General features: G+C 40.0%; 1 protein-coding gene across 2 annotated transcripts in view; it reads left to right on the forward strand.

The window, feature by feature from the left end:
- Nucleotides 1-14,722, forward strand: part of MRC1 (mannose receptor C-type 1) — a 96,295-nt gene that overhangs the window by 58,978 nt on the left and 22,595 nt on the right. For both annotated transcript variants that reach the window (XM_024750139.1, XM_024750138.1), the window contains 8 exons: nucleotides 526-670; nucleotides 2,514-2,555; nucleotides 3,820-3,983; nucleotides 5,028-5,095; nucleotides 6,370-6,470; nucleotides 7,819-7,961; nucleotides 8,822-8,936; nucleotides 12,961-13,127. In XM_024750139.1, the coding sequence (XP_024605907.1) occupies nucleotides 526-670; nucleotides 2,514-2,555; nucleotides 3,820-3,983; nucleotides 5,028-5,095; nucleotides 6,370-6,470; nucleotides 7,819-7,961; nucleotides 8,822-8,936; nucleotides 12,961-13,127 (945 nt within the window). The remainder of the gene's footprint in view (nucleotides 1-525; nucleotides 671-2,513; nucleotides 2,556-3,819; nucleotides 3,984-5,027; nucleotides 5,096-6,369; nucleotides 6,471-7,818; nucleotides 7,962-8,821; nucleotides 8,937-12,960; nucleotides 13,128-14,722) is intronic.

Here is a 14,722-nt window from a genome sequence, read left to right on the forward strand (position 1 = left end):
ACCTAATCCCAGCCCTCCATTTATTCCCACTGTTCACTTTGGCAACGTTTGGTAGCTTCCTTAGTAACATTTCATAAGTCTTTTCTTTTGTAAGGAGAACTACTTATATTTCTCTCTCCTACCCCTCTAGTAAAAAGAAAGTTTCCAGTATCACAATGAAATATTATCCCTTAAGAATGAGTTATAAATTGAGGAACTCCCAATACTGAGAAGTGGAACTTTTTGCCAGGTTTTTCCTGTATACAAATCCCACTTTCATGGCCCTGGATCCATTCTATTTAATTAGGGGGAAAGAAATTTTATAATACTTAATAGCATACTCTATTTGACTTCAGAAGTTTCCATGTAATGAGAGCTATTTCTTTCCCAGCTGTGTTCATAAAACTTGTTTGCAAAACAAACCTATTGTGAAAAAAAACTGAAGCGATTAAGAAATGTAAACATCTTTCCTTTTGTGTTTGGATGGTTGATTGGCATTGGCTGATAAAAATGGCTAATGGTTGTAATGTAATGTTTCTAATATAGGTTTCCTATGAAAATTGGGCTTATGGAGAACCTAATAATTATCAAAATGTTGAGTACTGTGGTGAGTTGAAAGGTGACCCTGGTATGTCCTGGAACGATATTAACTGTGAACATCTTAACAACTGGATTTGCCAGATACGAAAAGGTATGATGATCTGTCCTCTCCTTTATCTCAGATTGGAGAACTAACCTCCAGTGATCCCAGTATCTTCCCTTTATCTGTGGAACCAAACAAACAAAATAAGGGAATTGGCAGGGGCCATCATTTCACAGGATAAGAATGAAGTCGCTGAGCACAGATAAATGTTCCAAAGGAACAGAAGATCAAAAGGCCACCCGGGAGTCCTGGACCAGAGTCACGTCCTCCAAAATAATTCCCACGAGCTGCGGTTCTTGCTCAGGTCCTATAGGCATGGGAGTGGGTAGGTGTTCTACTCTGTAAGCAGAGTAATGAGGGTGCGGTTTCTGTTTGGGCGTTTCCACCCTCTGACCCACGTTAGTCATCCAATAGGTGAAAGTTTCCCTCAGTCTGAATATGCTGCTTATGGATTTCTCAAGGAAATGTTCAATCAAAGAACTGGCGCCATTTTGAGGCCCCTGATGCTGTAAGACCCACCATGTTATTGATGGCCCCAAATGACCAATGCCTACTTATCCGTCATGATTTGTGACTCAGAAAGTTCCACATGTCCGAGTCAGATTCTTTCCAGATAAACAGGTCCACCCTTGAACCAAAATATGTATCACTTCCTCTTCTGTGGACAGATAAATGGAACCACGTCGCCTCCTGCTGTCGGGGATCCTTGGCTACTGTTCCAGCTCCATCGCTAAAGATACCGTGTCGCTCTCCTACTGTCTGTCTGTGTATTTTCTTTACTCTGGCTTAGAGGAGTGTTTCCAATGTTTTCAGAATGGAAGAATAAATAGTGGCCAGTTTTTCTTTAAAAGTCTCTTAGCTACCAAAGACTAATTTCCTTTTGTATTATTAGTAGCTCTGTTCTTACAGATGTTAAATTCATTAAACCAAAAGCTAAGTAACTTGAGTCCTTTTATTGGATTCCAGCAAAGTCCAAGTATTAGCAACTACTTGGAAAGAAAAATATTTCATGTAATGTTTCATAAAACAAACATTTAGTAAGAATAAGTTTTCTTTTCTTTTTAATTTATTTTTGGCTGCGTTGGGTCTTCGTTGCTGCAGGCGAGCTTTCTCTAGCTGCAGCGAGCAAGGGCTTCTCTTGCTGCGGAGCACGGGCTCTAGGTGCACAGGCTTCAGTAGCTGTGTTGTGTGGCCTCAGTAGTTGTGGCTCACAGGCTCAGTAGTTGTGGCACACAGGCTTAGTTGCTCCGCGGCATGTGGGATCGAACCCGTGTCCCCTGCATTGGCAGGTGGATTCTTAATCACTGTGCTACCAGGGAAGCCCCAAGAATAAGTTTTTTGAAGAAACTATATTTTGTAAATAAATAGTTCGTATTTAATGGTTTCAAATAATGAAAATTTAAGTACTTTCACAGCTCGTTATAAGATGCACCACTGCAAAACGAACATCTGTTGAGCACTTTCTAAACACAAGTAACTCACATTTTACCCCATCTCTTTACGTGTGTGACTAACTCCTTTTTGCAGTTGAGAAAGTTAAGGGTAAGACATTTAACCCCCAAACTGGGATTTGAACTTAGACTTTCTGATTCCAAAACTCACGTTCTTTTCTTTCTTTTTTATGATGTTACTTTTGGGGCCTAAAAAACTGTCTTCCAATTTCTGGTGGTATTGTTGGACCTGGTCTGAATAACTCTTAACTCCTAATTCTGTTTCTCTTTATTCTTCTCCCCCACAACTGATAGGAGAATTGAAGATTGGGAGGGAGGAAGAGAAAGAGAGAGCAGTTAAGTTTTTAGCTATATTGACCCGTGAAAATAGTGAAACAAGAAGGATATGTAATAGCACAAGTTCAAGCACTGTTTATATCTAATTTTCTTTTGTTTTCCAGGACAAATACCAAAGCCTGAGCCAACCCCAGCTCCTCAAGACAGTAGGTGTTTCCTTTTTTCCTGATTTCTATATTGATAGAAATAGAAAATAGATTCATTTTTTTCCTCTTTCCTTTCTCAATGGAAAAAAAAAAACAAACCAAAACCAAAACAGACAAACAAACCAAAAACCTTACCTTAGGAAGGTGGAGAGAAGGGGTTCTTAATATCTTTGCGAATCTCATGAAAGTTTGGCTCTACTCCTCCAGACTGATACTTCCATGCACAAACGTAAGGCATGTGAATATCACTTCTCAGCTTTCATGAATCAAATCCAAGGCCCTCATGTATTAGTTTCCTATGGCTGCTGTAACAAACTACCACAAGCTTGGTGGCTTAAAGCTACACACATTTATTCCCTTACAGTTCTGGAGGTCAGAGATGTGAACTCAGTTTCCCTGGGCTGAAATCAAGGGATAGGCAGGACCATGCTCCCTCCAGAGCCTCTAAGGGTGAATCTACTTCCTTGTCACAAGCTGCTAGAGCGGCATTCCTTGCATTTGTTGGTTCATGGCCCCTCCCTTTATCTTCAAAACCAGCAGTGTAGCATCTTCCTTCATTTGTCACATCACCACCTTCTTCTGTACTCACATCTCCCTCTGTAAGGATACTGATGATTTACATTTAGGGCCCAACCAGATAATTTAGGGTAATCTCTCCATCTGAAGGTTCTTAACTTAATCATGTCTACAAAGTACGTTTTCCTGTATAACAGTCACAGATTCCAGAGATTAAGACCTGGGCATCTTTGGGGCTTTTACTCAGCCTACTATAGCACAGAACCATAGAATTCCATAGTTGGGAAAAAGCCTTCGGAACCCTCCTGGTACCTGAATTCCTTGGTTCTTCAATTACACATCGAAGCACCCAAGTCCATCTTTTACAAGTTCTTTGTTAGATCAAGATGAAAGTTGCTTTCTCACACTTTCCACTCTTTGAACCTAAAACATCATGGGTGCGTGTATGTCAATCTTTCCATCTCCTATTGATGAATGTAACATTGGGAGTTCTTTTACCCAATAATGATCCATGGAACTTAGCTGAGAAGAAAAGTAACTAGTTTTTACAGAGTTAGTGGAAAGTAGATATTTGGATTTAGGTGATTCAGTCTGTATTGGCATCAACTTCCTTCTCCTTCTGAGCTCTCAGAGCTGCAGATACCTCTGATAGCGCTACTCTGCTCTTTTCACTTTTGTGTGGCATACATACCAGATTCTTGAATTTGTCTAAATAAAATTCATCACCTTTTTTTCACTGATTTTTCAGATCCACCAGTCACTGACGATGGGTGGGCTATTTACAAAGACTACCAGTATTACTTTAGCAAAGAGAAGGAAACCATGGACAAGGCACGAGAATTTTGCAAGAGGAATTTTGGTGATCTTGTTTCTATCCGAAGTGAAAGCGAAAAGAAGTTTCTATGGAAATATGTAAGCATATGATTAATTTCAGAATGGAACAGTGACATGTGCTAAGCAAAGACAATGTCTACGATTGCTACCCCGTGGTGCAATTTCCAATTATGTGCTGAATTTGAACCTCCTAAGGTCAGGGGTAAAGATGTGAGTGTCAGGGCAGGGATGCTGGGTGTTAGCCATCGCAGAAGTGAATGACCTGATTGCTGGAGTATTCAGTGGAGAATCAGAGGACCCAGAAACAGTGTTTAGCCTGGGCTTTGGGAGAATCCAGACTTGATGGCTTTGAGTTCACTAATTTGATTTTCAAAGATTATCATTCTTAACTAGTTGTTATATATCAATCCTGGACCCTTTGTGTTTAGTGCAAGTTGATTATAATTTATGTCTTAATCTTAACCAGATTCTTGGTTAATAGATAGTACAGCTTGATTATTCATATAAAAGTCTTTTTTGGTTGTGCCGAAATTGTCAGCTAACAGTGAAGGTATAATTGGTTTTTTTCCAAGCGTCCTTGGCTTGATCTTTCTCTTTAAAAATCTTCATGGCATCTTTATTGTTTTCCAGAAAGGAGGTAAGAGGGAGAGAAGGAAAAAAATAAGTTCAACAGTAACGAAAGAATAAAAATTCATTTGATCACAAAGGTATTGGAGTGTAGCATGACCTATCTCCATCTTCGTAGATATACCATGGTTTGAAATTCTCAGGATATTTCCTAATATTGCACCAGTATATATGTGGGTGGAGAAGTCTTTCCTTAGACACATAATCCCAAATGGCTACTTTGTTTTAAAGAACGTCTTTAATAGTGTCTAATTACTAATGACATCTGATGTTACAGAGAATGTCTTAAGGTATTTGCTATATTAATGCAGGTTGTTATATAATGTGCATACTTTTACTTCTATGAAAACCATTGAATATACAACAAAGTTTCTGTCTGAATGCCTCCTTAGAAAAGTCCCCAAACAGCCTGCCTCGTTAGTCTGTAGGTTTTATTTAAGGATTTGCTTATCATCTAAGTACAGATTGAACTGTATGTAAACTTCCATGTTCTAGGTCAACAGGAATGATGCACAACCAGCATATTTTATTGGTCTATTGATCAGCTTGGATAAAAAGTTTACGTAAGTAAATCAAAATAAAACAACTTTACCTTGGACAGTGATCTGATGAGCAACACAAAGTGATTTTCAGATTTTGGTTCTGCTGAATAAATGTAAAAAACAATCCTGCTGGGCTCTCAACCTACAAAGCACCTTAAAAACAAAAACCAATTTTTAAAATCCTGTTAAATATTTCAGCATTATAAATCCCAAACAACTCAGACTCTGCTTGAATCTTGCAAAATGTCACCTCTCTTTGTTTCAGGAGGTCATCAACTGTTAGTTAATCGTCTGCTAGGAAGATTTATACAGATATGAATATTGAAATTATTTGAAAATTTATTCCCATTTGGACTGTCCTTGGTGCCTAGAACCAAAGGGGCCTTTCGTGTTGCCCCTCTTCCTGCTTTCGGAGCACTGATTTGAAGTATTCTTTCAACTGCCTGAAATGCTTTCCCTTCAAAGGAATGACTATACTGTTTTTCGTTAGGTTCAGGGACCAGCAGAAGCTGCAGGAGGGAGGAAACGAGTACATTTTGGGGGGTTTCTTTCCTTGTTCATCAGTACCCACGTTCTTCTAAGTTTGAAGAGCAAGTTTGTCTTCCTGGCTCCTGCATAGGGGTATTAACCACATATGTTCCACGTGACTGCTGTTGCCATTTTTGGCAAGAAAGACCCAAACTCACTCTCATTATTTTTAAAGATCAGAAATGTGTGGTGCTCCTTTGGACACACATCCATTTTAACCATCCTCCAAATGAGAGGGTCGAATTCGGTGATCTCCTGGTCTCCTTCCAGCTAACAAACGGCCCCCGAATTTCCGTAATTTATGAAAACGAGTATTGGCTCACCTACCTTAGGGGAAACCAGAGTAAACATGAAAATCAGAGAAGAGGCCCAGTGAGAAACTCTGTATTCTCCGTCTGTCTGTGGGTGGTTTTGTTTTGTGGGACTCGTGCCTAAGAAGTCCTATGGGAGGATGTTTACTTCTGGTGCACTTCCAGGGTAACTGGGATCTCCGTTTCTTCTCTCACATCAAGAATAAAAGTACTTCTTCCAGGGAGGGAAAAGAAAGCAGACGAGCCAGGCATCCAGTTACTACAGGAGACCTCAGTTCCCCGGGGCAGCACCCATGACCTGTAGGGGTTTCCTGCTGCTCTCTCTAGAAAACTCTCTTCTCTTTGCTTCGGATGCTGTGCTGTCTTCATCTTGATTGACTTGCCTGTTCCCACCGCTAGGCTGTAGCCAACTCTTCTGATTGGATTTTTGCTAACCGGCTGAATTTTCTTTTCCAGTTGGATGGACGGAAGCAAAGTGGATTATGTGGCTTGGGCCACAGGGGAACCCAATTTTGCAAATGATGATGAAAACTGTGTCACCATGTATTCAAATTCAGGTAGACAAGATCACAATCTTCTTGAATCTGCCTTGTGGTATGACGTGTCATTTGCTACATCTTTAGGCTAGAAGTAGCAAGTTGTGTGCTTAAATCAGACAAGAAAAGGAGAGAGAATCAAGGAGAATTCTAATTTTAGTAACATAACTGTTCAATTTGTAAAGAGAATGGATGCTTAACGTTTACTCTAATTAAATGACACAATCTTCTCACTTCTCATTTTATGAAACAGGTCTTCATGTTCTGAATGAGGAAAGTATCCAGAATGTTTATCTATCTACTTTATCTCTATGTCTTTATCTGTAAAATGGGAATAATAACAGAATGTATCAGTTGTCGAGAAGAGTGAGATAATACATCTAAAACACTAAGCAAATGCTTCGTATATAAAGTTTATTAGATTATTATTATTAGCAATTACTGGCTATTTAGATAATAACCTGCAACATCTAGTATGTGCTTTGCTCATAGTAAACTCTCTATAAAGTTGAACTATTATTGGTTTAAGTGAAAGCGCAAAAGGGTATCACATAGATCTTTCTTGTCTCTTGTGTAAAAATGATGTTTGTAGTATAAACCATTTTTGAGAATCCTTATAAAATATAAACACATTTTAAAAATTTATTTATTTTTTGGGGGGTAAGCTTTTTATTATCTTTTTTTTCCTTGTTGGTTATTTATTTTAAATATAGTAGTGTATACATGTCAATACCAAACTCCCTAACTATCCCCCTCCCCCTTCCCCCCTGGTAACCATAAGTTCATTTTCTAAGTGTGTGAGTCCGTTTCTGTTTTGTAAATAAGTTCGTTTGTATCATTTTTTTTTTTAGATTCTGCATATAAGCAGTATCATATGATATTTCTCTTTCTCTGCCTGACTTATTTTACTCAGTATGACAGTCTCTAGGTCCATCCAGGTTGCTGCAAATGGCATTATTTTATTCTTTTTCATGGCTGAGCAATATTCCATTGTATACATGTACCACAACTCCTTTATCCATTCCTCTTTTGATGGACATTTAGGTTGCTTCCATGTCTTGGCTATTATAAACAAAACACATTTTTAAAAGTGTTTTTAACTCCTATATATAAAGTAGATAAACCACAAGGACGTACTGTATGGCACAGAAAACTGTATTCAATATCTTGTAATAACCTATAATGGAAAAGAATTTGATATATATAACTGAGTCACTGTGCTTTACACCCAAAACTAACACAACATTGTAAATCAACTGTACTTCAATACAAAGGTGGTTTTTGTAAAAAAGTGTTTTTAAAAAAGTTTTTTTAAAAAACAGTGTTTTTAAGCATGTAAATTTAACTTAACTGTTCTGTTCTTTGTCAGGGTTCTGGAATGATATTAACTGTGGTTTTCCAAATGCCTTCATTTGTCAACGCCATAATAGTAGTATCAATGCCACGGCTCTCCCTGCCACACCCTCGGTCCCAGGAGGTTGTAAGGAAGGTTGGAATTTTTATAATTACAAGGTACTAAGAAAACTTAGTTGTAGTCACGTCACTGACTAGTGTGGAGAGTAGCAATGCAAATCTTTCAGCTGCAAGTTAATGTTTGCTTGCCTCATCACTTTAAAAATTTTAGGCAAGAATATGTGGAAATTCCATGTTAAATTCTCTGTGGGAATTGATAGTAGACTTGACGGTATTACCCAAATTGTCATGCCCTTTGTCCCGAGAAAAAACTTTGCAAAGAAAGCTGATGGGTAATAAAACTAACAATTTTTTTTTTTTTTTTTTTTTTTTTTTTTTTGCATTATGCGGGCCTCCCCCTTCTGGGGCCCCTCCCACTGGGGAGCCCCGGCTCTGGATGCGCAGGCCCAGCGGCCATGGCTCACGGGCCCAGCCACTCCGCAGCATGTGGGATCTTCCCGGACCGGGGCACGAACCCACGTCCCCTGCATCGGCAGGCGGACTCTCAACCACTGCGCCACCAGGGAAGCCCCTAAAACTAACAATTTTTTTTCCTTTATTTTATTTTATTTTATTTTTTTTTGCGGTACGCAGGCCTCTCACTGTTGTGGCCTCTCCCGTTGTGGAGCACAGGCTCCAGACACTCAGGCTCAGCGGCCATGGCTCACGGGCCCAGCCGCTCCGCGGCATGTGGGATCCTCCCGGACCAGGGCACCAACCCATCTCCCCTGCATCGGCAGGCGGACTCCCAACCACTGCGCCACCACGGAAGCCCTAAAACTAACAATTTTTTTGCATTTCTATTTGGTTGTGAGCAAATGTATATTTAGCTCTAATCTTCATGGATCATTTTGATTTCTGTAGAGCAAATACTGTTATCTTTATCTAATCCCTATGATTTTTTTCTCCTTCCATCCGAGTGTTTCAAAATCTTTGGATTTGTTGAAGAAGAAAGAAAAAATTGGCAAGAGGCACGAAAAGCTTGCATAGGATTTGGAGGAAATCTGGTGTCCATACACAATGAAAAAGAGCAAGGTGTGTGGGCCGTTTTACAGTCAGTGATGCACATAAATATGTAACTTTTCCCCCTAAAACGGTAGAATGTTGCTTATAGTAAATGAATTTTTGGTGTTCCAGAGTAAAGACTAGGAAGGGAAAACAAGCACATGTTGGGAGCTATTTTATTAGCTGTAGGCCTTATGCTGAGCGTTTTACATGTAAGTTGCCTTTCCATTTTCCTAACAGGTCTATGAAGCAGGAATCATTAGTCCCTTGTGAATGAGGAAATGTGCTCAGGGAGCCTTAGATCAGGGAGCTTACAGGGCAAGGGGTAGGACTGGGAATCAAACTGGGTCTTCCAGCTTCAATTCCATCTGTTTCTGCCAAACCAGTTTTTTCACCAAAGAGTCAAAGAAGAAGAGTAGTTCCAGGAATAAAATTAGAAATTGCTCATTTTCCATTTACTGCTCTTCTAGTCACTTAATATAGAATTTATAATGCAATAAAACTAAGTTTTCAATATGAACTTTGAACAAATTGAGAAAATAAATTTGATAAAACATAAGGATAAGCCAGAGCTTTGAAGGACAGGATGAAGAAACACACCACTTACATACAGCAGATTGTAAAATTCATTATATTGTAGTCAAGAGAAAGGTACTTGACCCCTTTCACATGGTCTTTTTGGGGCCACCGTACTGGAAGTAGACATTAGGTTAAATTAGTTACTTTAAAAATGATGTTGACCAACTGCGGGCCTTTCAGATGACAGCAGCTAAACTGATGAAGGTTTGGAAACCACAGCCAGCAGCGAGTGAGGACGGTTTGAAAGACACTAGGTTTCACAGCCTGGAAAAGAGGATGTGAACTTTGAAGGATCGTCCCACTAAAGAAGGAAGACTTAGAACCCATGAGTGGCAGTTACAGGGAAACAAATGTAGGCTCAAAATTAGGTTATTCTAACAGTTAGAACTAATTGGATGGGATGCTTCGTGAGTTCTTTTAAAGGGCTGTGAAAATGCTTTTGTTGGAAGGTACTGAAATGGGTGCTGCAGAGTTACATATGTTGACTGGTATGTAGCATGGAAGATGCCCAATACATATTTGTTGTGTGTAGGAATTTAGGCGATGTCGTTGGGGAAAAATGTAGACTGGATGATTTCTAAGTTCCCTTTTGGTTCTGAGGTTCTTTGACTTCCAAAATCATTTATTGGGAAAAAATGATATACCTCAAAAAAGATAAGAAAGAAGAGAGACCTTGGAATGCTGTGTGGCGCTCTCCTAAGTGTTAATTTCACTCCATAAATGCTACCATGTGCTTTCTTGGAACACATTCTTCAGTAAATCAACCAGGCTTTCACTGAGAACCTTTGACAAGTTCAGCAGCTTGCCAGACACTGAAAGAAAAGTGTCAAACCATAGCACACAATAAAAAAAAATCAGGAATATAATACTCACATTTCTCTAACTGGTCTACCACATTCTGGGCTTAGCTACCCAGCAGAGAAACACAATAACTGATTCCCTCTCTTAACCACAAAGAGCTGATTCTTGCCATAACAAAATTAGAACCTGGGTCATAGAGATGTGCAGAAGGGAACAATTTTCAGATAAACTAACATTATTCCTGGCAACACAGGCACACGCTGTTGAATTCTTTTTGTGGTTCTTGGCAGAAAACAAGTCAGTGTTGAAATATTGGCAGGTAGAGCTTTTCCACATTTCATTTCAAGTTGGGGATAAGGCAAGAGTTATGATCTTATTTAGGAAATAAAAAAAAACCAAAGTAAATATCTACCCATGCTCTTTTCTTTCTGAAAAATATTATAAGAAATTTCTTTTCTTTTTTTTTTTTTTTACTTTGAGTTAATTGAGAAATAAGCAAATCTCTGAGCAGTGTAGTGGTGTCTATTACTCTGCCGAAGAGTAAGCATGTAGCAATGACCCTTCCGTGGAACTGTTTGTTCATGAATAAACAGATAATCTCTGTGGCCTTCTTTCTATTTTACATTTTCTATTAGTAACCCAAGTGCTTAGTCATTTGGTTTCCTATTTGCATTCAGGAGTTGTGTTTAAGCAGAGTTTGGAAATTGTCCCGTAGAGTCCGTGCTCATTCACTCGGTCCCATCTAGTGTCCTTGGTGTCCACAGCTCCTGGCAGGTGAGGTTGCTGGCCTCAGAAGGCGGCTGCCATGGTGTGGCAGGCATGGGGATGGGCTGCTGGAGAAGGAATGGGGAACATGTACATTTAAGCCTTTTAGAGTTTCTGGATATTTGCCACAATCCTGTCTGCCACAGAATTGATAAAGAAGCAAGAGGCCATATTTGTCCTGCTTTCTCTGAATTTCTCTCCCAGTGATGTGAGCACTTAGCACCAGGATGCCCCCTGGGTCCAAGCATGCGCAGTGGATGTGGATGGCTGCTGACCGCTTAGGGACTGGCTGTCCTGGAGGAGTTCCATTTGGGTAGCTCTTTTGGTTTGTCAGTCCAAGGTGGTGATCATTTGACAGCCTAATGCTTTTTCGTTTTGACAAATAGTTTTTATTTTCAGAACTTTTTAAGGTTAAGAGTTCTCTTTGGCCCCTAGTTATTATTATGTTGGCCAAAAAGTTCGTTCGGGTTTTTCCATAACATCCTTTTTTTTTCTAATCTCCATGCCTTTTTTTAAAAAAAAACATCTTTATTGCAGTATAATTGCTTTACAATGGTGTGTTAGTTTCTGCTTTATAACAAAGTAAATCAGTTATACATATGTTCCCATATCTCTTCCCTCTTGCATCTCCCTCCCTATCCCACCCTCTAGGTGGTCACAAAGCACCGAGCTGATCTCCCTGTGCTATGCGGCTGTTTCCCACTAGCCATCTACTTTACGTTTGGTAGTGTATATATGTCCAAGCCACTCTCTCACTTCGTCCCACCTCACCCTTCCCCCTCCCCATATCCTCAAGTCCATTCTCTGGTAGGTCTGTGTCTTTATTCCTGTCTTACCCCTACATTCTTCATGACCTTTTTTTTTTTCTTAGATTCCATATATATGTGTTAGCATACGGTATTTGTCTTTCTCTTTCTGACTTACTTCACTCTGTATGACAGACTCTAGGTCCATCCACCTCACTACAAATATCTCAATTTCGTTTCTTTTTATGGCTGAGTAATATTCCGTTGTATATATGTGCCACATCTTCTTTATCCATTCATCCGATGATGGGCACTTAGGTTGCTTCCATATCCTGGCTATTGTAAATAGAGCTGCAATGAACATTTTGGTACATGACTCTTTTTGAATTATGGTTTTCTCAGGGTATATGCCCAGTAGTGGGATTGCTGGGTCATATGGTAGTTCTATTTGTAGTTTTTTAAGGGACCTCCACACTGTTCTCCACCGTGGCTCTCTCAATTTACATTCCCACCAACAGTGCAAGAGGGTTCCCTTTTCTCCACACCCTCTCCAGCATTTATTGTTTCTAGATTTTTTGATGATGGCCATTCTGACTGGTGTGAGATTATATCTCATGGTAGTTTTGATTTGCATTTCTCTAATGATTAGTGATGTTGAGCATCCTTTCATGTGTTTGTAAAGAACCCGAGCGAACTTTTTGGCCAACCCAGTATAATCAGGTTATCTTATTTATAGAAACAGGACACCTGCTAACTAGTACAGGATGACCGTGCGTGAATTAGAAAAATGTACCTCTTAGTGCAGGATGGTAGGCAGCCATAACCCAGATCTGGGTGTACAAAATGGAGGGTGGGGCGTAGGGTGGATTTCAGCCTCCCCGGCCCCAGCACCCCAGGGTCCTTGGGTAGGGCACAACCTATACAGCTATCTGCAGTGACCCAGATAATACCTAGACTTTTCTTATGAGAAACAAAGTCCAAAGTTGATGTGATAACATGCTGCTCAGGTCAGAATGTGTTTGTTTTCATGGTAAGTGCTTTTAAATGATAATAAAGACATTAATCACATGCTCGGTATTTATAAATTCATGTATTCTGAGTATTTTTGATATTGGAGTCTTTCCCCTCAAAGTTCACAATGATCTTGTGAAACTTTCTTTCAGCATTCCTTACGTATCATATGAAAAACTCCACTTTTCACGCCTGGACTGGGCTGAACGATGTCAATTCAGAGCACACGTTCCTTTGGACGGATGGCCGAGGAGTGCATTACACAAACTGGGGGAAAGGTTACCCTGGTGGGAGAAGGAGTAGTCTTTCTTTTGAAGATGTAAATATCGCTTTCCGTCACCTCTCCATACACTGTCGGTTTGCTTCAGGTCGACGTATTAGTGGTTAATCTTCTGTGAAAAATTCTACCAGAGTACTCCTGGATCCGATTCATGCTTGCACATTTTAACTGTTTCGGACTGAGCCAGCCTTGAAGGGAGGGGTATACATTCAGTTAAGAACTCTTCATCTTTGGGTTGGGGGTGGGAGGACATAGACGGTGATGGTAGCGAGGAATAGGGAAAGCCAGCTCCAGTATGGGCCCAGGCTGTCGTCAGCACGTACGCTTGAACCCAGAGTTAGCAATGTTCTTTGCATCAGCTACCCCTAAACTCTTGAAAGTGTCGTAGTATTTGGGGTGTAGTTCTGCAAGCTCCTACTGCTTCTAAAGTTATCCTCGTCGTCATCGTCATGATGGAGCTACTGTTTGCAGAGTGCTAATTAAGTGTCAAACACGCTGCTAAGTGCTAAGTGCATTAACCTAAGAGACAGACAATTGCTTCTTTTTCTAAAAAAATTTTTTTAAATTTTTTAAATTATTTATTTTTTAACATCCTTATTGGAGTATAATTGCTTTACATTGTTGTGTTAGTTGCCACTGTATAACAAAGTGAATCAGCTATATGCATACGTATATCCCCATATCTCCTCCCTCTTGCGTCTCCCTCCCACCCTCCCTATCCCACCCCTCTAGGTGGTCACAAAGCACCGAGCTGATCTCCCTGTGCTGTGCGGCTGTTTCCCACTAGCTATCTGTTTTACATTTGGTAGTGTATATATGTCAGTGCCATTCTCTCACTTCGTCCCAGCTTACCCTTCCCCCTCCCAATATCCTCAAGTCCATTCTCTATGTCTGTCTTTATTCCTGTCCTGCCCCTAGCTTCTTCATGACCATTTTTTTTTTTTATATTCCATATATATGTGTTAGCGTAGGGTATTTGTTTTTCTCTTTCTGACTTACTTCACTCTGTATGACAGACTCTAGGTCCATCCACCTCACTACAAATAACTCAATTTCGTTTCTTTTCATGGGTGAGTAATATTCCATTGTATATATGTGCCACATCTTCTTTATCCATTCATCTGTCGATGGACACTTCAGTTGCTTCCACGTCCTGGCTGTTGTAAATAGAGCTTCAATGAACATTGTGGTACATGACAATTGCTTATTTCACTGTTTTTAATCTTATATCATTGAAGCCGACTAAGCAGTGTTAAACACCACACTAGGCATTGTGGGATCCATGGAGGCACATAAGATTTTATTCTACCTTGAAGAAGCTTCCACCTAAGCTAGACCCCAAGTCTTCTACAAGAAAGACGAGAGGAACAAAATGAAAGTGTGTAATGAGAAGATCAGCTATAAAGCGTGATAGTTAGGAGGAAAGAAACTCACCATGGGATGTAGTGATCGAATCAGGCAGCACGTATCTGTGGGGCTCTTCCCACAGATGGAAAGAAGGCATGTGAAGAAGAATGTGGGTCTTCTTCCCAAGAAGTTTAAAACATCATGATTAGGGAGTCATGGCAAGAGGCTGGGGAAGGTTGTGTTAAGTGGGAAAGGTGAATAAAGTCTTTAAGAAAAAGGCACAAGAT

Source organism: Neophocaena asiaeorientalis, unplaced genomic scaffold (genome assembly GCF_003031525.2).
Source record: "Neophocaena asiaeorientalis asiaeorientalis breed wild unplaced genomic scaffold, Neophocaena_asiaeorientalis_V1.1 scaffold4, whole genome shotgun sequence".
Taxonomy (NCBI): domain Eukaryota; kingdom Metazoa; phylum Chordata; class Mammalia; order Artiodactyla; family Phocoenidae; genus Neophocaena; species Neophocaena asiaeorientalis.